This window comes from Bubalus kerabau, chromosome 17, assembly GCF_029407905.1.
Source record: "Bubalus kerabau isolate K-KA32 ecotype Philippines breed swamp buffalo chromosome 17, PCC_UOA_SB_1v2, whole genome shotgun sequence".
NCBI lineage: Eukaryota > Metazoa > Chordata > Mammalia > Artiodactyla > Bovidae > Bubalus > Bubalus kerabau.
In genome coordinates, this window is record NC_073640.1 from 68,418,664 (window position 1) to 68,442,201 (window position 23,538).

The 23,538-nt window shown below is 47.7% G+C and overlaps 4 protein-coding genes across 5 annotated transcripts; 3 read left to right on the plus strand and 1 right to left on the minus strand.

Moving 5' to 3' along the window:
• The first annotated feature begins 239 nt into the window (after positions 1-239).
• LOC129632303 (protein FAM32A-like) lies at positions 240-3,112 on the plus strand. Its single transcript, XM_055553819.1, has 2 exons — positions 240-362; positions 773-3,112. The coding sequence occupies exons 1-2, from the start codon at positions 355-357 to the stop codon at positions 1,035-1,037; spliced, it is 273 nt and encodes a 90-aa protein (XP_055409794.1). The 5' UTR covers positions 240-354; the 3' UTR covers positions 1,038-3,112.
• A 4,157-nt stretch (positions 3,113-7,269) lies between these two features.
• LOC129632288 (protein FAM32A-like) lies at positions 7,270-9,257 on the plus strand. 2 transcript variants are annotated; one of them, XM_055553809.1, is made up of 2 exons: positions 7,270-7,393; positions 7,963-9,257. In XM_055553809.1, exon 2 carries the CDS (start codon positions 7,979-7,981, stop codon positions 8,324-8,326), a length of 348 nt encoding a protein of 115 aa, XP_055409784.1. In that variant the 5' UTR covers positions 7,270-7,393; positions 7,963-7,978; the 3' UTR covers positions 8,327-9,257. The 2 variants fall into 2 exon arrangements, with proteins under 2 accessions (XP_055409784.1, XP_055409785.1); XM_055553810.1 differs by having other exon boundaries at positions 7,342-7,393; positions 7,933-9,257.
• Positions 9,258-10,625: 1,368 nt separating this feature from the next.
• Positions 10,626-14,542, plus strand: LOC129632252 (zinc finger and SCAN domain-containing protein 5B-like). Its single transcript, XM_055553754.1, has 4 exons — positions 10,626-11,062; positions 11,352-11,558; positions 12,498-12,655; positions 13,029-14,542. The coding sequence occupies exons 1-4, from the start codon at positions 10,685-10,687 to the stop codon at positions 13,669-13,671; spliced, it is 1,386 nt and encodes a 461-aa protein (XP_055409729.1). The 5' UTR covers positions 10,626-10,684; the 3' UTR covers positions 13,672-14,542.
• A 4,206-nt stretch (positions 14,543-18,748) lies between these two features.
• LOC129632233 (zinc finger and SCAN domain-containing protein 5B-like) lies at positions 18,749-23,259 on the minus strand. Its single transcript, XM_055553730.1, has 5 exons — positions 23,162-23,259; positions 21,939-22,445; positions 21,453-21,659; positions 20,176-20,326; positions 18,749-19,812 (listed from the first exon to the last, which is right to left on the minus strand). The coding sequence occupies exons 2-5, from the start codon at positions 22,320-22,322 to the stop codon at positions 19,091-19,093; spliced, it is 1,464 nt and encodes a 487-aa protein (XP_055409705.1). The 5' UTR covers positions 22,323-22,445; positions 23,162-23,259; the 3' UTR covers positions 18,749-19,090.
• Between the last annotated feature and the right edge of the window lie 279 nt (positions 23,260-23,538).

The window sequence follows — 23,538 nt, forward strand, 5'->3', positions numbered from 1 at the left end:
GACTTCATGGATGGCATTTCTTGGGGAAACAGATTGATTTTCCTGATCTAATGAATTTTTTCTGCTTGGAGACTGTGAGGCAGTCCAATAATTGTAATCCGATGGTTGTAATCAAATTGGGTTACCTAATCTTGTTTCTCATGAAATAAGTCATCAAAGATTTTGTCTAAAATCAGCTGATGAGATCAACTGTAAGAAACCATTTCAGAGAGGCATCACAGAAACCAGAGGTTGTACACCTGTAGGGAAAAGATCAGAAGTCAATGGCGCCACACTCCAGTGCTCTTGCCAGGAAAATCCCATGGATGGAGGAGCCTGGAGGGCTACAGTCCATGGGGTCGCTATGAGTCGGACATGACTGTGTGAGTTCACTTTCACATTTCCCTTTCATGCATTGGAGAAGGAAATGGCAACCCACTCCAGTGTTCTTGCCTGGAGAATCCCAGGGACAGGGGAGCCTGGTGGGCGGCCATCTATGGGGTCGCACAATTTCAGACACGACTGGAGCGACTTAGCAGCAGTTAGCAGCAGCAAGGGAAAAGAATGACACTTATCAATTTAAGAAGCCTTCTTTTTCTAAATACCTAAGGAAGCACTATCCAAACGTGTAGAAAGGGAACATATCTCAACATACTAATGGCCACATAGACAAAACCATGACTATCACCTACCTGTAGCAAAGTCTTAGAAGAGAAAACACACAGCTGTTTAATAGAAATGTGTTTGTTTATTTGAAATTTAAATTACACTGGTGAACCTGTATTTAATCTAGCCATCCTGCTGCTGCTGCTGCTGCTGCTGCAAAACTCCTGGAAACGATGGGAAGAATCCACAAGAACCAGGAGGAGGTGAGGCGCCACCTCGACAAGCGGACTCCAGCCCAGGTGGCCTTTGAAAAGGTGCAGGAGAAGCGACAAATGGAGAGGATCCTGAAGAAAGCATCCAAAACCCACAAGCAGAGAGTGCAGGACTTCAACAGACACCTGGACACGCTCACGGAGCACTATGACATTCCTAAAGTCAGCTGGACCAGGTAGCCGCCCCACCCAGGAGATGGAGTATTGTCCAGGGGAAGCAGGAAGCAGAGTTGCAGTCATCTCTGAAGCCTTTGGAAACATTCTTTTACACACATCCTTTTGAGTCTTCTGCTGAGCCCGTGCTTATCAAAGTAATGGGCCCTTAACCTGGAACTGCATTAAAGAGAGAGGGCCCTTTAAATTACAAAGAGAAAAAAGCAACATCAATGTCCAATGGTTCATGCAGCCTCCGGACCTGTGTGTTCGCCAGGAGACCCACGTGGGCGAGAAGCCCTACAGCTGCCATCTCTGCCCCAAGAAGTTCCCCACGACTCTACGCTGCATGCTCACCAGAGGACCCACACCCAAGAGAAGCCTTTCTGCTGAGAGCACTGTGAAAAAGCTTTTGACCACAGTGGGAACCTCAGTGGTCACACTCTGGGCTCGAGCCCTACATGTGCCCCGAGTGTCACCTGCCTTCTGCTCCCTGGGGTGTCTCAAATCCCACCAGGAAACCCATTCAGAACCACTGACCCAGGAATCTGCCCTCAGGTCCAAGTCCTTTCTGCTCCAAGAAGGAAATTCACAATGATTTGTCACTTCTGTAACACAAAGGGTGGATAACATGGGCAGAGCTTCGGAGGATTTTGGGTCCAGGGGCTTCCATTTACATGAATGAGGAGGATATTTGAGTGATGGCTTATCGTTCCCTTTGGATTTTGTGTTCTACTTTAGTATAGCCTGTTTCAATCCGTTTTTGCTTTCTTTTTTTTTTTTTAATTTTATTTTATTTTTAAACTTTACATAACTGTATTAGATTTGCCAAATATCAAAATGAATCCGCCACAGGTATACATGTGTTCCCCATCCTGAACCCTCTTCCCTCCTCCCTCCCCATTCCATCCCTCTGGGTCATCCCAGTGCATGAGCCCCAAGCATCCAGTATCGTGCATCGAACCTGGACTGGCAACTCATTTCATACATGATATTTTACATGTTTCAATGCCATTCTCCCAAATCTTCCCACCCTCTCCCTCTCCCACAGAGTCCATAAGACTGTTCTATACATCAGTGTCTCTTTTGCTGTCTTGTACACAGGGTTATTGTTACCATCTTTCTCAATTCCATATATATGCGTTAGTATACTGTATTGGTGTTTTTCTTTCTGGCTTACTTCACTCTGTATAATAGGCTCCAGTTTCATCCACCTCATTAGAACTGATTCAAATGTATTCTTTTTAATGGCTGAATAATACTCCATTGTGTATATGTACCACAGCTTTCTTATCCATTCATCTGCTGATGGACATCTAGGTTGCTTCCATGTCCTGGCTTTTGCTTTCTTTTGTTATTCTTCTACTGAAAGCATGTCTCATTATCAGTACTTCATCATGAAACTGAGCCTACTGTTGACTGACTTCCTGTTAGGCGGGACTTCACTGTAAAACTGCATGCTCCTGGCACAGAGGCCAGGTTGTCCAGTAGAATTTAAATTTCAAATAAACACATTTCTGTCAAAGAGTGTCTGCATAGTTTCTAAGACTTTTCTGCAGGGAGTAGGTTGTAGCCATGGTTTTGCCCTCATGGCTGTTATTATGCTGAGATAGATTCACTCACTCCATACTTGTTCGGGGATTTCTTCCTGAGGTGTTTAGAAAAAGGAAGGCTTCCGAAAGTAATAGGTGTCATTCCTTTTTCCTATTGGCATACAACTTCTACTCTTCAGAAAGGCTATTAGAAATTGGGTCTTCTCTCACCTTAGCTCATCAGCTGATTTTAGAAAAGCGTTTGGAGACTTTTCTCACAAGAACAGAAAAGACGAGAGGAGTCAAACCGATCTGGCTCCCACCACCATGTCTCTAACTCCGTCAAACCCTCCAGGCAGTGAGACCGAAAATTCACGAGATCATTAAAACCAAGCCGTTCACCCCAAAATGCAGTCCCCAAAGTCCAAAATCAATCAAATCCAAAAGGAAACCGAGGGATTTCCCGAGCGGTCCCGCGGTTGAGACTTAGCGGTCCAGCGGGTGATACTTGGCGCTCCCGCTACAGGCGGCGTGGTTTCCTTCCGCGCTCTGGGAACTGAGATCGCACTTGCCTCCCTGCTTGGCCAAAAACAGAACAAAAAAAATACACAGAATCTGTCACTAAATCACTATGGAGGCCTCCCAGTGCTCAGGAGCAACTAAGGCCATGCAACACAAGCACCGAGCCTGGGAGCCGCCACTCCTGAAGCCCAGAGCCCCGAGAGCCCGGGCTCCCCACAAGAGAGGTCACTGCAGTGAGAAGCCTGTGCCCGCGACTAGAGAGGAGCCCTGCGTCACGAGCAGCAACAAAGACCCAGCACAGCCAGAATTAATGGATTTAAACAATAAAATACATACCGAGGCTGAGAAACTCCTATTGAGGAATCGTAGTGATGGAGTGAGATGCCGGGCAATAAAGCAACAGCCAGGCCTGTCCGTCTCCAAAGAACCACTGATTGTGTTGAGATCTGAAGATAGCCTGAGCGTGTCGGGGGAAGGACTTTCTAGACAGTGGAAGAAAACCCTAAAACTAGACTGCAAAACCAGTTGGGCTTGGTGTGGTCAGGTGTGCAAGGTGGCTGGGAAGTGGAGGAGAAGGTAGAGAGCGTGAGGAGCGGTGCCCTCCGAGGGTGTGAGAAAGGATTTGGATTTGCCAAGGGAAGATTTCATGCAAGGATGGGGACAATACAGGACACAAATGGTATGGACCCAAGAGAAGCAGAAGATATTAAGAAGAGATGGCAAGAATACACAGAAGAACCGTACAAAAAAGATCTTCATGACCCAGATAATCCCAAAGGTGTGATCACTCACCTAGAGCCAGACATCCTGGAATGTGAAGTCAAGTGGGCCTTAGGAAGAATCACTATGAACAAAGCTAGTGGACGTGATGGAATTCCAGGTGAGCTATTTCAAATCCTCAGGCATGATGCTGTGAAAGTGTTGCACTCAATAAGTCAAGAAATTTGGAAAACTCAGCCATGGCCACAGGACTGGAAAAGTTCAGTTTCCATTTCAATCCCATAGAATGCTCAAACTACTGCACAATTGCACTCATCTCACACGCTAGCTAAATAATGCTCAAAATTCTCCAAGCACTCTTCAACAGTACATCAACCATGAACTCTCAGATGTTCAAGCTGGATTTAGAAAAGGCAGAGGAACCTGAGATCAAATTGCCAACATCAATTAGATCATTGAAAAAGCAAGAGCATTCCAGAGAAACATCTACTTCTGCTTTATTGACTATGCCAAAGCCTTTGACTGTGTGGATCACAAGAAACTGTGAAAAATTGTTGGACAGGAATACCAGACTTCCTGAGCTGCCTCCTGAGAAATCTGTATGCAGTTCAGGAAGCAACAGTTAGAACTGGACTTGGAACAAAGGACTGATTCCAAATCGGAAAGGAGTACGTCAAGGCTGTATATTGTCACCCTGCTTATGTAACTTATATGCAGAGTACATCATGAGACAAGCTGGGCTGGATGAAACACAAGCTGGAATCAAGATTTGCAGGAGAAATATCAATAACCACAGACACGCAGATGACACCGTCCTTATGGCAGAAAGCGAAGAAGAACCAAAGAGTCTCCTGATAAAAGTGAAGGAAAAGGGTTAAAAATTTGGCTTAAAACTCAGCATTCAGAAAACTAAGATCATGGCATCCGGTCCCATCCTTTCATGGCAAATAGATGGGGAAACAGTGGAAACAGTGAGAGAATTTATTTTCAGGGGTGGCGGTAGGGCTCCAAAATCACTGCAGATGGTGACTGCAGCCATGAAATTAAAAGACTCTGGCTCCTTGGAAGAAAAGTTATGACCAACCTAGACAGCATATTAAAAAACTGAGAAATTACTTAGCAAACAAAGGCCCAGCTAGTCAAAGCTATGGTTTTTCCAATAGTCATGTACAGATGTGAGAGCTGGACTTAGAGCTGAGAGGTGAAAAACTGATGCTTTTGAACCCTGGTGTTGGAAAAGACTGTTGAGTGTCCTGTGGACTGCAAGGAGATCCAACCAGTCCATCTTAAAAGAAATCCGTCCTGAATATTCATTGGAAGGACTGACGCTGAAGCGGAAACTCCAATGCTTTGGCCACCTGATGTAAAGAACTGACTCATTTGAAAAGACCCGGAGGCTGGGCAAGATTGAAGGCAGGAGGGGAAGGGGACGACAGAGGATGAGATGGTTGGATGGCATCATCGACTCAATAGACATGAGTTTGAGTAAACTCCGGGAGTTGGCGATGGACAGGGTGGCCTGACGTGCTGCATTTCATGGGGCCTCAAAGAGTCGGACACGACTGAGCAACTGAACTGAACTGAACCCATAGATGCAAGAAGTAGATGAATGGATTGACAAGGGTAAGGGAGGAGGTGGGCAGAGAATGGGGAGGGACTTTTCATGATTCACATTTTGTTCTTGGGGTGATGAAAAGAGTTGGAAGTAGACAACATTGACAGCTGCACAAAATTGTGAATGAATTTGGTGGAACAAGATCGTACACTTTATAAAAGAGTCAAAATTGTATGTTGTGTGTTTCATGACCATAAAAAGTATGTGATCAGGAACTTGAATCTCTTTGGATCCTTTTGTGTGTCCCTTCCTTGGAGCTAATAAATACCCTGGTGACAGCAAGTAAATGTTTTGTGTGGACAATCTGTGCTTAACATTTCCAACGTCACTATACTACATAGAATTCAGTGTTTAAATAGGCTTCCTCATATTTTTATTCCCCAGAAGAATCATGACTGAGAGCCTTGCCTGGTGGCTTGTCTTGACCGAATAATATAAAACCTGGCATTGCTGTTCATATCCATTTGAGGAGTCTCACACACTGTAAATTTCTTGAAAGTACAGCAAAGAACAACATAGTCCCAGACTACAGAAGTCAAAATCTAGGGAGCCTTTCAAACATTTCAAAGTTTTTTTCCAGAAAATGTGGATGTCAGAAGAATGATGGATGGACTAATGTCCATTCAATATGAAAGATTGTAGCAGTGAGGGAATGCTATTGGGTATTGGGATGAGGAATGTAGAGGAGATGGAAGGGTGGAATAAAATGAAACTAGTCCTGTTCATTTATCTTTTGCCCCCATTCTTCTGAACAGTGAATACATTGCTGATGAAAGGTAGAGGAAATCCCTTTACATAGGGGTGAATTGTAATGGGCTTCTAGAAGCATGTGCTCAACATTTTGCTAGTAAGTTCCTCAGTCACTGTGGCTAAAGAATGTACATTTTTTGTGGGGTCATGGAATAGTCCTAGACAGGCTGTAATCAGAACCACTGGTGTCTGTGCCGCACCAAAGCATACTTACTGAAAAGCCAGACTCTGACCCCAAAAGTGGCACGTTCCCTGCAGAACATTCCAGATTCTGACTTCGTCCGAGATCTTTCCATGTGGAATTTTAAAAAGGATTGTTTAGTCGCTGAGTTGTGTCCAACTCTGCTATTCCATGGCCCACCAGGTTCTTCTGTCCATCGAATTTTCCAGGCAAGAATACTGCAGTGCGTTATCCATTTCCTTCTGCAAGAGATCTTCCGAACCCAGGGAGTGAACCCACGTCTCCTGCATTGGCAGGTAGATTCTTTACCACTGAGCCACCAGGGATGCATAGGCGAACCAAACTGGTGACAATTTTCGATTACCTATGCTTTGACTCCTTCCAACTCTCCAGGTAAATGAGAAAAGTATATTCTAGACCAGGAAAATCAATCTTGCTGTCAAAAAGTGCATGGGCTTCCCTGGTGGTAAAGAATCTGCCTGCAATGTGGGAATCCTGGCTTCGCTCCCTGGATTGGGACGATCCCTTGGAGAAGGGAACAGCTACCCACTCCAGTCTTCTGGCGTGGAGAATTCATTGGACGGTATATCCACAGGGTCACAAAGAGCTGGACATGACTGAAAGACTTTCACTTTACTTCTTTCCCAGCTGAGCCACAAGGGAAGCCCAAGAACACTGAAGTGGGGAGCCTATCCCTTCCCCAGCAGATCTTCCAGACCCTGGAATTACTCCAGCATCTCCTGCATTGCAGGCACATTCTTTACCACCTGAGCTATCAGAGAATTCTACCACAAAACCAACATGGAGGCCTCTTGGATAAATTGGTTTTTTTCTGGTGGAGTGTCCCTGTGAAACTGGATCCATGGATAAACTGGATTATCTAAAATGAGGTCATATAAATGGCTTGACCTGTCCTTACACAATCACTGTGCTGATGGGGTAACAAGCAGGGACCCTTGCCATTTCCCCCATCTCTCTATAAATAGAGATGTTTCAGCCCCAGACACACACTGATAGCCAGTCATCGACTTGAGGATGCTGAGGGCAAGAGGGCTCAAAGGAGGTAAGTGATGAGTGAGAACGTCTAAGGAGAAGGTTTGGGAAGCAATACAGAAGGAGGTGGTGGGTTTCGGAAGGCGGGTTTTCTACTCACCTTGCATCAGCTCGAAGACCTTGTGAAAGCAGTGGATCTCCCTTAAACTCCGTATTAACTATGGTTGACTGCTGAGCTCTCCGTGAGGGGGGAAGAACGGATTTGAAACATGTAAAAGGAACTTTGGAAATATAACCGAACACGGATCCTTCGCTTGCATAAAAGACATTTTAATTAAGAGGTCTTTCAGGCTCCCCTTTCCTGCCTCCATCTGATTTATAGGTTTATAAATCACCCTGGTTTATAGGTTTATAAATCACCCTGATTTATAGGGTGTTGCCACCCTCCATGCGGTGGTGTGGTGTGCTGCATTTATTCCACAAGGCTTTCTGAACCTTGGCTCCCTGGACTAAGCAGAGATGTTCATCTGTGTTCATTTGTGTTACCCCCCACACAAAAACCTCTCGGATCTACAGAGGAGAACGATATTGTCCCAATTTCCATTTCAGAAAACCAACCCCAGACTTTTGTCCTTTTAGAAATCCGAATCCAAAAATGGGCAGCATGGACTCCTACGAGCAGGTCCAAAAGGGACCCCTGAAGCTCAAAGGAGTCACAGAGCTTGGTGTGTCCAAGCGAAAGAAGAAAAGGGACATAGACAAGGCAAAACTCCTGGAAACGATGGGCAAAATCCAGAAGAACCAGGAGGAGGAGCTGAGGCGCCACCTCAATAAGCGGACCCCAGCCCAGGTGGCCTTTGAGAAGGTGCAGGAGAAGCGACAAATGGAGAGGATCCTGAAGAAAACATCCAAAACCCACAAGCAGAGAGTGCAGCACTTCAACAGACACCTGGACATGCTCACGGAGCACTATGACATCCCTAAAGTCAGCTGGACCAGGTAGCCGCCCCACCCAGGAGATGGAGTATTGTCCAGGGGAAGCAGGAAGCAGAGTTGCAGTCATCTCTGGAGCCTTTGGAAACATTCTTTTACACACATCCTTTTGAGCCTTCTGCTGAGCCCATGCTTATCAAAGTAATGGGTCCTTATTCCGGAACCACAATAAAGAGAGACGGCCCATTAACTCTAAATTAAAAAAAAAAAATAGTGCAACATCCATGTCCAATGGTTCATGCAGCCTCCAGACCTGTGTGTTCACCAGGAGACCCACATGGGCAAGTAGCCCTACAGGAATGATCTCTGCCCCAGTAAGTTCCCCCACGACTCTATGCTGCATGCTCACCAGAGGACCCACACCCAAGAGAAGCCTTTCTGCTGTGAGCACTGTGAAAAGCATTCAACCACAGTGGGAACCTCAGTGGTCACACTCTGGGCTCGAGCCCTACATGTGCCCCGAGTGTCACTGGCCTTCTGCTGCCTGGGGTGTCTCAAATCCCACCAGGAAACCCATTCGGAACCACTGGCCCAGGAATCTGCCCTCAGGTCCAAGTCCTTTCTGCTCCAAGAAGGAAATTCACAATGATTTGTCACTTCTATAACACAAAGGATGGATGACACATGAAGAGCTTCGGAGGATATTGGGTCCAGGGGGTTAAATTTACATGAATGTAGACGATTTTGAGTGATAGCTTATTTTTCCCTTTGGATTTTGTTTTCTACTTTAGTGTAGCCTGTTTCAATCCGTTTTTGCTTTCTTTTGTTATTCTTCTACTGAAAGCATGTCTCATTAGTTATCAGTACTTCATCATGAAACTGAGCCTACTGTTGACTGCCTTCCTGTTAGGCGGGACTTCACTGTAAAACTGCATGTTTCTGGCACAGAGGCCAGGCTCTCCAGTGCAATTTTAAATTTCAAATAAACACATTTCTGTCAATGAGTGTCTCCGTAGTTTCTAAGACTTTTCTACAGGAAATAGGTGGTGGCCGTGGTTTTGCCTACATGGCTGTTATTATGCTGAGATAGGTTCACTCGCTCCATACTTGTTCGGGGATTTCTTCCCGAGGTGTTTCGAAAAAGGAAGGCTTCCGAAAGAGATAGGTGTCATTCCTTTTTCCTATTGGTGTACAACTTCTTCTCTTCAAAAAGGCGTCTTAGACATCGGGTTTCCTCACACCTTAGCTCATCAGCTGATTTTAGAAAAGCCTTTGAAGACTTATCTCACATGAACAGAAAAGACCAGAGGAGTCAAACCGATCTGGCTCCCACCATCATGTCTCTGACTCCATCAAACCCTCCAGGCAGTGAGACCAAAAATTCACGAGATCATTGAAACCAGTCCGTTCACCCCAAAGTGCAGTCCCCGAAGTCCAAAATCAGTGAAATCCAAAAGGAAACCGAGGGATTTCCCGCGCGGCCCAGCGGGTGAGACTCAGCGCTCCCGCGGCAGGCGCCGTGGTGTCCTTCCGCCGTCTGGGAACTGAGACCGCACCTGCCTCTCTTCTTGGCCAAAAACAGAACAACAACAAAAATACACAGAACCTGTCGCTAAATCACTATGGAGGCCTCTTTAGTAAATCGTGGATTCTCCTGAGCGAGTTTCCGTGGGCAATCGAATCCCTGTGATTAAGTAAAGAGGGATTATCTAGAATGTTTCGCCCCGCCCTCACCGAATCCATGCGCCGATCGGGTAACAGGCCGAGAGGGCCGGCGTTTCTCCAGCTCGAAAGAGAGACGTGTCTCCGCCAGCCGAGTTTGAGAGCGAGTCCCCAACTGAGGAGGACCGAGGCGAGAAGGCTTCAAGGAGGTAATTGATGGGAAGTGTCTAAAGAGAACGCTAGAGAGTCAGGGCCCGTGGAAGTGGGTTTCAGTAAGTCCTGGCTTTCTGTTCTCCTTGCATTCGCTCAGAGACCATGTGAAATCCACCGATCTCCTCCGGCCACACATAAACCGTGGTTCATTTGTGGAATCTTCTGTGAGATGAGATTGTTTCCACACTCCATGGTGTCGTGTGGGGTGGTTCATTTTTTCAACAAGGGCTTTTAAGCACCGCCCTGTGGACAGTTGTGACCACACAGTTTCTTGTAGTATAAGATGGATGTTGGAGGAGTAAGAGAATGGATTCTTGTCCCTGGTGTGAAATTCTGAGGGGGGAATACTGCCCAGTATTGGGATGAGGGATGGTAGGGTGGATGAAAATAAAACTAATTGGCTGCATTCTTTTTTCTTTTTTGCCCCCTATTTCTGAACACTGAATCTATTCCTGAGGAAAAGCAAGAGGAAATTCCTTTCGATCGGGGTCAGTTGGGCACGGACTTCTAGAAGCATTTGCCCAGAGTCCTACTGAAAAGCTCTACAGTCGGTATGGCTGAGAACCAGACAAGGGGTCGTGGCCCCGTCGCGGACAGCCCCGGAGCAGAGTCGCCGGCGTCTGCGCCAGGCCAAGACACCCGAAGGGAAAACCCCGCCTCAGACCTGGAAGAGTTGCTCGTTCGCTTCAGAACGTTTAGCAGCTCAGACGAATCCGACCGGATCAAGGCTCTGAGGAGGCTCCGTGAACTCTGCGGGCTGTGGCTGAGGCCGGATCTTCACACCAAGGAGGAGATGGTGGACAGGCTGGTGCTGGAGCAGTTCGTGATGTGCGTGCCGCTGGACATCCAGGTCTTAGTCAAAAGTAGCAGTGCCGAGACTTGTAAGGATCTGGAGGAGGTGCTGAGAAAGAAGCAGAAACTGACGAAATGGGTGAGTAGGACCCTAGTGACCCTGTGAGACAGGGAACGGTGGGATGAGGGGCTGGGAGCTGGGAGATGAAGCAGAAGGATCAGAGGGCTTGGCTCTAAATCAGTGATTCCCAGAGGGGTGAGCACTTGCCTGTGGCATCACTGGAGATGTTTCTGTTGATCCTCACTTGGAGGGTGTTGGTCTTGCAAATGTCATTCCCAGGAGGTGGGCTCCTAGGGTGGGATACGCAATGAATACCTTTTTGGATCTTGTGAAGGGAGACTGATCCTATTTGAATTTTTCCTCACAGGCTGTAGTGCGTGTCCAAGGCGAGGATGTTTTGATGCCCATCTCGGGTGTTGAGATGTTAGGATCTGAGGTCAGTGAGGGGCACAGTGAGGGAGACCGAGCCAGGGAGCCCCAGCCTACAGTCAGTGTCATCCCTCCAGACGAGGGCCAGCAGGAAAGCCAAGACGGGCAGCATCTGCCAGGAGCCAAGGACCTGTCGAGGGGGCAGGTGAGTGTGATGTCCTGACCTCCAGTCTGGGAGCAGGTAGAAGGGGGTCGGGTGGGGGTGGCTGCGGAAGTAATTGGGAGAACTGGGCAAAGGACAGGAATGGACCCTCTGCCTCCAGGAATTCCCATGGATGCATTCCGTTCCCGGCCGTTTTCCATCCAGAGTGAGAATGAAGACAATCCATGTTTCATAGTCCTTCACCATGAAAGCTTGAGGCCCTAAGCATGAGGGCAGAGGAGTCCTGTTTCCATGGGATGGTGGTGGCTTAGTTCATCAGGGGTAAATGCACTCACAGCGGTTTCACCCATGATGGATTTCATCAGAGGCACTTAATATTGGGGGATATTGTAAACACCTTGAATTGAATAACAAGTTCCCCGTTGGAGTCATTTTCCCCGTCAGATATTGGAGTATGTCTGGAGAGAGTGGATTTTTTTGAAATGTGAATCGGGGGGAGGAGATGCTACTGATTTCTCATGAATAGAGCTATATAGTATAGAACAGAGCTATATAGTATAACAGCTATACTGCTTATCATCTTATTATGCCCCAGGCCACCTTCCATGACAAAGACAAATCCAGGCAAGGTATCAGCAAGTGGTGAAGTCAGGAGCCCTAGAGCCAGAATCCTCTGCTTTCAGATTCAGGGCCTGGAGACTGTGAGATGAGGTGGAGAGATAGGTGCAAAGATAATTGGCAGTGCCAGCTGTGAAGTCTGGACTTTTGCCAGAGGTGGTCGGTATAGATCAAGGACTGACATGGAAATCAGAAGAGGATTGCCTATCAGGGTGATGGGAAGCAGTCAGGGCATCTCCCCCAAACTGATATTCAGAAAGCTGGAGTGTGAGATCAGGGTACGAGGCGGGTGGGGAAAGAGGAGACAGAGCTTGCCGTGGGCTAAGGCAGTGGGATTGACTCTGCTTGGTTGCCCCTTGTCAGGACCAGAAAGCTCTCCCGCCAGAGCCCATTCCTGAAAGAGGTGAACTGGAGGGTCAGACGCCCTCCAAGGAGAACTTGGAGAAGGACCTGCGGGAAGACACAGGAGTGACAAGAACCCTTTTGTCTCAAGAGCCTGAACTTCTGCAGAATCGTGTTGAGTATTAAAAACTTGGAGACCACAGGATTTACTGACTGCCTCCATTCATGTCCAGGAAGGGGTACCCAGCATTTCCATCCCTTGTTGTTGTGGGGTAGGAGTTGGTTCTCCAATGCCAACCTTCTCCATCGTCAACATTCCAGAGAGTTTCATCAGCTAGACTCTTAGGTAGTTTGGTTGCTAGGAAGTCTGTAGCGAAGATTATGGATGGTTCCAATGAGGCCGGCACCATGGAAAATGCTACTTGATAAATATGGTGCTGAATGTCTTCTTTCAGCAGATTCTGGGAGGGCAGAGAGAGAGGAGAGAGTCCCCCGGAAGGAAGTGATACTTCAAATGTGGCTCTGAACCCTTTGCTCTTGTGTTCCAGAGAGAGATGTTTTCACTCCGAGTGGATCCAGACGAGGTCCTCTGAAGAATCGCAGACATGTGAAAAGGAAGCGGGAGAGCAGTCCCACTTGCCAAGACGTGCGTCAAGAGGCAGCCACGTGTTTGGACCAAGGAGAGTTCTCAGGACAGCTTGGGTCCCATTCCTTTGCTGCATTTGGCACCATGCGACCCACCAGTCTTCCTGAGGGAGCAGAAACCCTGGGACGGGCACCCTCTGAATGCAAGGTGTGCAAAAAGAGCTTTTCTTGTCAATCTCAGCTTACCCTGCACCAGAGGACACACACAGGAGAGAGGCCCTTTCAATGTGACGTCTGTGCCAAAGGGTTCATACAGCCTTCAGACCTGTGGGTTCACCAGCGGATCCACACTGGCGAGAAGCCCTACAGCTGTGGTATCTGCCTCAAGAAGTTCGCCCACAACTCCACGCTGCACGCTCACAAGAGGACGCACAGCCAGGAGAAGCCTTTCCGCTGTGAGCAGTGTGACAGAGCTTTCGGCCACCGAGGGAACCTCAACGTTCACCTACGCACCCACTCTGGGCTCAAGCCCTACGTGTGCCCCGAGTGTCACACAGCCTTCCGTCAGCTGGGGACTTTCAAACGCCACCGGAAAATCCATTCCAGATGACTGGCTCAGGACCCTGCCCTCAGGTCCAGGTCTTTTCTGTTTTAATGAGAAAATTGAGAATGATTTGTCACCTGTGTGATACAAAGTATGGATGACAGGGGAAGGGCTTAGGAGGATAGTGGAACCCAGTGGGGTTCCACTCGCGTAAATTAGGATATTTGTGTGAATTAAGATACTTGAGTGATGACATTTTTCCCTTTGGATTTTCTTTTCTACTTTGCTATAGACTATAGTTTTCTTTTTCATTTGTGTATTTTCAGTTGGAGGAGAATTGCCTTACGATGTTAGACTCTGGTTTTCTTACATGTTTTCGCTTTGTGTTGTTCTTTTTCTTCCAATGAAGCTGTGTCTCACTGGTTATCAGTACCTCATCATCAGAGTGAGGCTACTGCTGATTGCCTTCTTGTCAGGTGTGATTTCCTTTTAAAATAGGATGCTCCTAGCAGGATGGCTAGATTAAATACAGGATCACCAGTGAAATTTAAATTTCAAATAAACAAACACATTTTGATCAAAGAGCTGTGTGTTTTCTCTTCTAAGACTTTGCTACAGGTAGGTGATAGCCATAGTTTTTTCAATGTGGCCATTATTATGTTGAGATATGTTCCCCTTATACTAGTTTGGATACTGCTTCCTTAGGTATTTAGATAAAGAAGGCTTCTTAAATTGATAAGTGTCATTCTTTTCCCCTCCTGCTGCTGCTGCTGCTAAGTCGATTCAGTCGTGTCCGACTCTGTGCGACCCCATAGACGGCAGCCCACCAGGCTCCCCCATCCCTGGGATTCTCCAGGCAAGAACACTGGAGTGGGTTGCCATTTCCTTCTCCAATGCATGAAAGGAAAAAGTAGGAGTGAAGTCGCTCGGTAGTGTCTGACTCTTAGCGACCCCATGGACTGTAGCCCACCAGGCTCCTCCATCCAGTCCCTAGACTACTAAACAGTGACTTTAATGCTGAGGGAAAGCAGAGGAAATTCATTTCCATAGGCGTCAACTGGGCACCCACTTCTAGAAGCATTTGCTCAGAGTCCTACTGGAAATTTCCTCCATCAATACGCCTGAGGACCAGACATTTTTTCCGGGTTGTGGACACATCACAGACAGCCCTGGGGCAGAGTCACTGGCATCTGTGCCATCCCAGGACACACTCATGGAAGACTCAGACTGTGACCAGGAAACCTGGCACGTCCGGTTCAGAACATTTAGCAGCTCAGAAGAGTCCGACCCCGTTGAGAATCTGAGGAGACTCCGTGAACTCTGCCATCTGTAGCTGAGGCCGGATCTTCACACCAAGGAGCAGATGATGGACAGGCTGGTGCTGGAGCAGTACATGTTCTGCATGCCCCTGGAGTGCCAGGTCCTGCTCAAAGAAAGTGGGGTGCAGAGTTGCAAAGCCCTGGAGGACGTGCTGAGAAATAAGCAGAAACCCAAGAAGTGGGTGAGTAGGACCTTAATGATGGGTGTAGGAGGAGGAGACACGTGCAAGCTGCAGGAATCACAAGATAGGACCTGTGGGTTTGGATTTGTATCAGTGATTCCCAAACAGGTGAGAGAAGTTCACAGTTGGGCAATTTGGGAGATTCTTTGGTTGTCTCAACTCGAAGGCTGTCGATCTTTTACACCAAATGGGAGCTTCTATCGTCAATGCCATTGGATGCCTGAGAGCTACATTCCAGGTCTTATAGAGACTGATCTTGATTGATTTCTCCCCTCACAAACCATAGTCTGCATACAAGGGCAGAATATCTTGTGTGCGATCCAGACATTGAGATGGTTGAAGCCAAGGCCAGTGACATGGATGATCAGAGAGGCCCATGCGGGGAGCCCCAACCCCCCACAAAGGTCATACCTCCAGAGCATGGCCAGGAGGGAATCCAAGAGCTGCAGAATCTGGAAGGAGCCACGGACCTGTCTCGGGAGCAAGTGAGAGCATGGAAACAGGTAGAAGGGAGTCAGGTGGGTGTGGCTGTTTGAGGAATGGGGAGGTTCGGCAAAGGACAGGAATGGACGCATTGCTTCCAGGAATTCCAGTGGATGCAATCAGTTCCTAAGCATTTTTTCTAGTCAGTGTGAGAATGAAGCTAATCCATCTTTGTCCCTCTGCCATGAAAGCCTCTAGTCTTAGGAGTGGGGAGAAAGGAATCCTGTCTTCCTGACATGATGCTAGGTTCAGTTTGCTGCAGGTAAATGCTCTGACAGCTGATTTACCCACGGCCACTTTGCCCAAGGGCACGTCATATTTCAGAATATGATCATTCCTTGCAACTGAAGGAGTGACTGCAAAGTGGACTCATTTTGCCCCCTAGTAGACATTGGGCTTCCCTGGAGGCTCAGATGGTGAAGAATCTGCTGACAATGCAGGAGACCTGGGTTCGATCCCTGGGCCAGGAAAATCCCCTGGAGAAGGGAATGGCTACCGACTCCAGTGTTCTTGCCTGGAGAATCCCATGAACAGAGGAACCTGGCGGCTAAAGTCCCTGGGGTTGCAAAGTGTCAGACATGACTGAACGACTAACACTTTCACTTCTGGACATTGAAGAATGAATGGAAGACGGTTGATTTGTTCAAATAAGGTTGGGTATGGGCTGCTGCTGCTGCTGCTGGTAAGTCGGTTCAGTCGTGTCCAACTCTGTGTGACTCTATAGCCGGCAGCCCACCAGGCCCCACTGTCCCTGGGATTCTCAAGGTAAGAACACTGGAGTGGGTTGCCATTTCCTTCTCCAATGCGTGAAAGTGAAAAGTAAAAGTGAAGTCGCTCAGTCATGTCGAACTCTTCATTATCCCGTTGACCGAGCCTACCAGGCTCCTCTGTCCATGGGATTCTCCAGGCAAGAGTACTGGAGTGCAATTGCCTACTCCGTGGGTATGGGCAGGGGATACTACTGACTTTCATGGAGTAGAGACCAAGAATACTGGTCATCAATTTCCTATGTACCGGGTAACCACCATTACAAAGATGCATGCATGCAAAGTCTCCAACAATGATGGAGTCAAGTGAGCTAGACCTAGAGTTCTTTACTTCCAGAGTCAGGGTCAGGCAGAAGTGGGTATGATTTGGAGAGACCTATGCATAGAGAAGTCCGAGTGCCAGTGTGATGTCCTGATTTGATTGCAAGATACGGTCTGAATAGATCCAGGACAGTCTTGGGTATCAGGAGATGATTATCAATCAGGGTGATGGGCGGACCAGAAGAAGTCAGGGCATATGCCCTAAAATGACATGAAGAAAGCTGGAGTCTTAGATCACGATACGAGGCAGATGGGGAAACAGGAAACAGTTTTCCATGGACTGAGGTAGAAGGCTTATTGACTCTGCTTGTTTGTCCCTTGTCAGGGCCAGAGAGCTCTCCCGCCAGAGACTGTTCCTGAAACAGGTGAGCTGGAGGGTCAGACGCCCAGGGAGAACTTGGAAAGGACCTGCTGGAAGACAGGGGAGAAACAAAAACGCTTCCATCTCAAGCACCTGAACTTCTGAAAGGTCCTGGTGAGTATTCAAAACCATGAAATTCAGCAGAGTTAGTGACTCCGTCCTATGGTGGCATGCAGCTGGGTAGCCAGCATCACCATGCTTGGATGGGTGGGGTGGAGATCATTGTCCAGTGCCAACCTTCTCCATCATCAACGTCCCAGAGCCCCACAGTCCAAGCTCTTAGCTTGGTTGCTTGATGGGAACTTCTCAGCCAACATCAGGGTTCCTGTGAGGCAGCACAGAAAATGCTCCTTGTTAAGTGTGGTTCTGAATCTCTTTCAGTGGATTCTGGGAGCGTAGATAATCCCTAAGCTGTGATCACTCACCTAGAGCCAGACATCCTGGAATGTGAAGTCAAGAGGGCCTTAGGAAGAATCACTATGAACAAAGCTAGTGGAGGTGATGGAATTCCAGTTGAACTATTTCAAATCCTCAGACACGATGCTGTGAAAGCATTGCCCTCAGTGAGTCAGCAAATTTGGAAAACTCAGCAGTGGCCACAGTGCCCCGCCCTCCACAGTTGTTGGAGAAGCAAATGCCAACCCAGTCCAGTACCCTTGCCTGGAAAATGCCATGGACGGTGGAGCCTAGTAGGCTACAGTCCACAGGGTCGCAAAGAGTTGGACATGACTGAGCAACTTCACTTTCACTTTCAACAGTTGCTGGCATCGAAAATAAAGCTAACTTTCCTTTCCCCCAACCTGGCCTCTGTATTGGCTTTTAAGTGCGAGCAGCCAGACACCAATATCTATTACAATATCATCCTTGAGTTTGCCGCCCCCAACAAATTCCCAGGCTAATTAATAGAAGAAAACGCTGATTCTTTAAAAAGAAATACTTTATTTTCTCCATTCTGCTCCAAATGACCTCTCTTCATTTCTGCTGGAGGAGAGCCAGGTGGGATGAAAGAATGCTACCTTGAAGAATCTTTTCAAGCACAGACACCCTAGAATCTCAGTGTTCAAAAGGGCATTAATATTACATTACCTAACAGTTCATAATTCCAAAAGAATACAGTTACTTTAAATGCTCGAGTGGATGCTCAGTCGCTTCAGTCATGTCCGAATCTTTGCAACCCAACAGACCACAGCCTGCCAGGCTCCCCTGTCCATGGGATTCTCCAGGCAAAATACTGGAGTGGGTTACCATTCCCTTCTCCAGGGAATCTTCCTGATGAGGGGATCGAACCTGGGTCTTCTAGGCTGCAGGTGGATTGTTTACTGCTGAGCTACTGGGGAAGCCTTACAGAGGGTCGATATTCCACATAATAATGGCATGTAACAAACCGCTGCTATCATCTACTCCATATAAAAATCTTGGGGATAGGGTGGGATGATTTGGGAGAATGGCACTGACACATGTATAATATCATATATGAAACGAGTCGCCAGTCCAGGTTCGATGCACGATACTGGATGCTTGGGGCTGGTGCACTGGGACGACCCAGAGGGATGGGACAGGGAGGGAGGAGGGAGGAGGGTTCAGGATGGGGAACATGTGTATACCTGTGGCAGATTCATGTTGATACATGGCAAAAACAATACAAGATAGTAAAGTTAAAAAATAAAATAAAGAAAAAAAAAATCTTTGAAGGGGAAATACACAGGACACTTATTTGACAGAAATGTCTTTGTTTATTAGAAATTTAAGTTTCACTGGTGATCCTCTTTTTCATCTAGACACTCTGCTAGGAGCATCCTATTTTACGATGAAATCTTCCCTAATGGGGGGACAATCAGCAGTGACCTCAGTTTCACAAAGAAGAAAACTAATGAGACCTGCATTCACTGAAAGAAGAACAACACAAAGCCAAAACTTATCACCAAAACACAGGCTACACTAAAGTAGAAATCAAATTCTGAAGGGAAAGAATTCACACCTAATTCATGTGAATGGAACCCCATCGGGTTCCAGTATGATCGTAAGTTCTTCACATGTCACCCTTTCATTGTATCACATAAGTGACAAATAATCCCGAATTTCTTTCTCGGAGCAGAAGGCACTTGGACCTGAGGGCAGGGTCCTGAGCCAGTCATCTGGAATGGATTTTCCGGTGGCGTTTGAAAGTCCCCAGCTGACGGAAGGCTGTGTGACACTCGGGGCACACGTAGGGCTTGAGCCCAGAGTGGGTGCGACGGTGAACACTGAGGTTCCCTCGGTGGCTGAAGCTCTGTCACACTGCTCACAGCGGAAAGGCTTCTCCTGGGTGTGGGTCCTCTTGTGAGCGCACAGCGTGGAGTTGTGGGTGAACTTCTTGAGCCAGAGATCACAGCTGTAGGGCTTCTCGCCAATGTGGATCCGCTCATGAACCCGCAGATCTGAAAGCTGTATGAACACTTTGGCACAGATGTCGCATTGAAAGGGCCTCTCTCCTGTGTGTGTCCTCTGGTGCAGGCTAAGCTGAGACTGATAAGGAAAGCTCCTTTTGCACACCCTGCATTCAGAGTGTGCCCGTGGGGGTTTCTGCTCCCTCAGGAAGACTGGTGGGTCCCACAGTGCCATATGCACCAACAAATGGGACCCACGCTGTCCTGAGAACTCTCCTGGGTCCAAACACGTGGCTGCTTCTTGACCCACGTCTTGGCAAGTGGGACTGCTCTCCCGTTTCCTTTTGACATGTCTGCGATTCTTTACAGGACCTCGTCTGGATCCACTCATAGTGGAAACGTCTCCCTCTGGAACACAGGAAGAAAGGGTTCAGGAGACACATTTTAAAGATCAGTTTCTTCTTGAGGATTCGTCTCTCTCCCTATGCTCCCAGAATCCCCTGAAAGAAATTCAGCACCACACTTAACAAGGAACATTTTCTGTGCTGCTGGCCTCACTGGAAACCTGATGTTGGCTGAGAAGTTCCCATCAAGCAACCAAGCTAAGAGCTTGGACTGTGGGACAGTGGAACGTTGATGATGGAGAAGGTTGGCACTGGACAATGATCTCCACCCCACCCATCCAAGCATGGTGATGCTGGCTACCCAGCCCCATGCCACCATAGGAGGGAGTCACTAACTCTGCTGAATTCCACGGTTTTGAATACTCACCAGGACCCTTCAGAAGTTCAGGTTCTTGAGATTGAAGGGTTTTTGTCTCTCCCCTGTCTTCCAGCAGGTCCTTCTCCAAGTTCTTCCTGGGCGTCTGACCCTCCAGCTCACCTGTTTCAGGAACAGTCTCTGGCGGGAGAGCTCTCTGGTCCTGACAAGGGACAAACAAGCAGAGTCAAAGCCATTTACCCTAGTCCATGGAAAACTGTTTCCTGTTTCCAATTCTTCCTCGTACCTTGATCTAAGACTCCAGCTTTCTTCATGTCATTTTAGGGGATATGCCCTGACTTCTTCTTGTCCACCCCATCACCCTGATTGATAATCATCTCCTGATACTCAAGGCTGTCCTGGATCTATACAGACTGTATCTGGCAATCCAATCAGGACATCACAGTTGGCACTCTGACTTCTCTATGCATAGGTCTCTCCAAATCATACCCACTGCTGCCTGCCCTTGACTCTGGAAGTAAAGAACTCTAGGTCCAGCTCTCTTGACTCCATCACTGTTGGAGACTTTGCCTGGATGCATCTTTGCAATGGTGGTTACGCAGTAGATAGGAAGATGACGACCACAATTCTTGGTCTCTACTCCATGCAAGTCAATAGCATCCCCTGCCTATACCCAACCTTATTTGAAGAAATCAACTGTCTTCCATTCATTCTTCAATGTCTGAAAGGGAAAGTGTTAGTCGCTCAGTCGTGTCTGACTCTCTGCAAACCCATGGACTATAGCTGCCAGGTTCCTCTGTTCATGGGATTCTCCAGGCAAGAACACTAGAGTGGGTAGCCATTCCCTTCTCCTGGGGATCTTCCTGACCCAGGCATCGAACCCAGGTCTCATGCATTGTTGGCAGATTCTTCACCATATGAACCACCAGGGAAGCCCAATGTCTACTGGGGGGCAAAATGAGTCCAATTTCGAGTCACTCCTTCAGTTGCAAGGAATGATCATATTCTGAAATATGACATGCCCTTGGGCAAAGTGGCCATGGGTAAATCAGCTGTCAGTGCATTTACCTGCAGCAAATTGAACCTAGCATTATGTCAGGAAGACAGGATTCCCTTCTTCCCACTCCTAAGACTAGAAGCTTTCATAGGAGAGGGACAGAGATGGATTATCTTCATTCTCACACTGATTAGAAAAAATGCCTACGAATGGAATGCATCCACGGGAATTCCTGGAAGCAATGGGTCCATTCCTGTCCTCTGTCAAATCTCCCCATTCCTCCAGCAGCCACACCCACCTGAGTCTCTTCTACCTGCTTCCACTTTCTCACCTGCTCCCTAGATAGGTTCATGGCTCCTGGCGGATTCTGCAGCTCTTGGCTTCCTTCCTGGCCATCTTCTGGAGGTATGACCCTTGAGGGTGGTTCGGGCTCCCCGCATGGGTCTCTCTCATCATCCATGTCACCGGCCTTGGCTTCAGTCATCTCAATGTCGGGATCACGCACGGGATATTTCTGTCCTTGTATGCAGACTATGGTCTGTGAGGGGAGAAATCAATCAAGATCAGTCTCTATAAACCTGGAATGTAGCTTTCAGGCACCCAATGGCATTGACAATAGAAGCTCCCGTTTGGTGTAAAAGGTCGACATCCTTCAAGTTGAGACAGCCAAAAATATCTCCCAAATTGCCCAACTGTGAACTTCTCTCACCTGTTTGGGAACCACTGATACAGAGCCAAACCCGCAGGTCCTATCTTGTGATCCCTGCAGCTTGCACGTGTCTCCTCCTCCCACACCCATCACTAAGGTCCTACTCACCCAGTTCTTGGGTTTCTGCTTATTTCTCAGCACGTCCTCCAGGGCTTTGCAACTCTGCACCCCACTTTCTTTGAGCAGGACCTGGCACTCCAGGGGCATGCAGATCATGAACTGCTCCAGCACCAGCCTGTCCATCATCTGCTCCTTGGTGTGAAGATCTGGCCTCAGCCACAGATGGCAGAGTTCACGGAGTCTCCTCAGATCCTCAAACGGGTCGGACTCCTCTGAGCTGCTAAATGTTCTGAACCGGACGTGCCAGGTTTCCTGGTCACAGTCTGAGTCTTCCATGAGTGTGTCTTGGGGTGGCACGGATGCTGGTGACTCTGCCCCAGGGCTGTCTGTCATGTGTCCAGAACCCTGAAAAAATGGCTGGTCCTCAGCCATATTGATGGAGGAAATTTCCAGTAGGACTCTGAGCAAATGCTTCTAGAAGTGGGTGCCCAGTTGAAGCCTATGGAAATGGATTTCCTCTGCTTTTCCTCAGCATTAAAGTCACTGGTGAGCAGTCTAGGGAGACAAAAAAAAAGAGAAACAATGGTTTCACTTTTATCCACCCTTCTGTCTCACCTACATCCCATATATTGGACACCATTGCTCAAATCATTCAATATTTCATAAAACTGTCTGGTCAGAAATGACCATAGGGCTTCCTTGGTGGTCCAGTGGCTAAGAATCTGCCTGCCAATGCAGGGGGACATGGGTTTGATCCCTGATATGGGAAGACCCCGCCTGCCTCGAAGCCTGTGCACCACAACTCTTGAGCCTGAGAGGGGCAACTACTGAACCCAAGCTGTAGACTCCCAGCTCTGCCACGGGAGAAGCCACCACAATGAGAAGCCCATACCCCTCAGCTAGAGAGTAGTCCCCACTAGCTACGACTAGAGAAAGCCCTCACAGCAAAGAAGACCCAGCCCAGCCAAAATCAAGGAATTAAAAAACTTAAAACTAATAATAAACATATATGTAGTTTTTAAATGGCCATAGGGTGCCGCTCAGAAAGCCCTGAAGAAAACGAGCCACCTCACAGCAACATGTGTGGAAACATTTTTCTCCCCTGGCAGAAGACCTGGATTAACCATTGTTAACGTGGAGTTAGAGGAAGATCTCCTGTCACAAGGTCTCCCAGCTAATGTAAGATGAAAAGAAAGCAACATCTTTCTGAAACCCACCCGTGTGTCCTGATTTCTAGCCATCCTCCTTGGACGTGCCCACTCATCACTTACCCCTTCCAGGTCTCTTGCCTTCAGCCTCCTCAGGTCAGGCACTGGCTCTCAAAGTGTGTCTGGAGCTGAAATGTCTGTATTTATAGAGAGTTGGATGAAACTCCAGGGATTTCAGGCCATAACCTCATCATCCCAGTGATTGGATAAAGGGCATGGAAGGAACCACTTTGCCTAATCTGGGTAGATTCCATTTCCTGTGGAGACTCCAACAGGACTAACCATTAAAGAGGCCACCATATTGGTTTGGCAGTAAACTTTCTCTAATATATTTTATTTACTTTAGACTTCATGGATGGCATTTCTTGGGGAAACAGATTGATTTTCCTGATCTAATGAGTTTTTTCTCTCTGCTTGGAGACTGTGAAGCAGTCCAATAA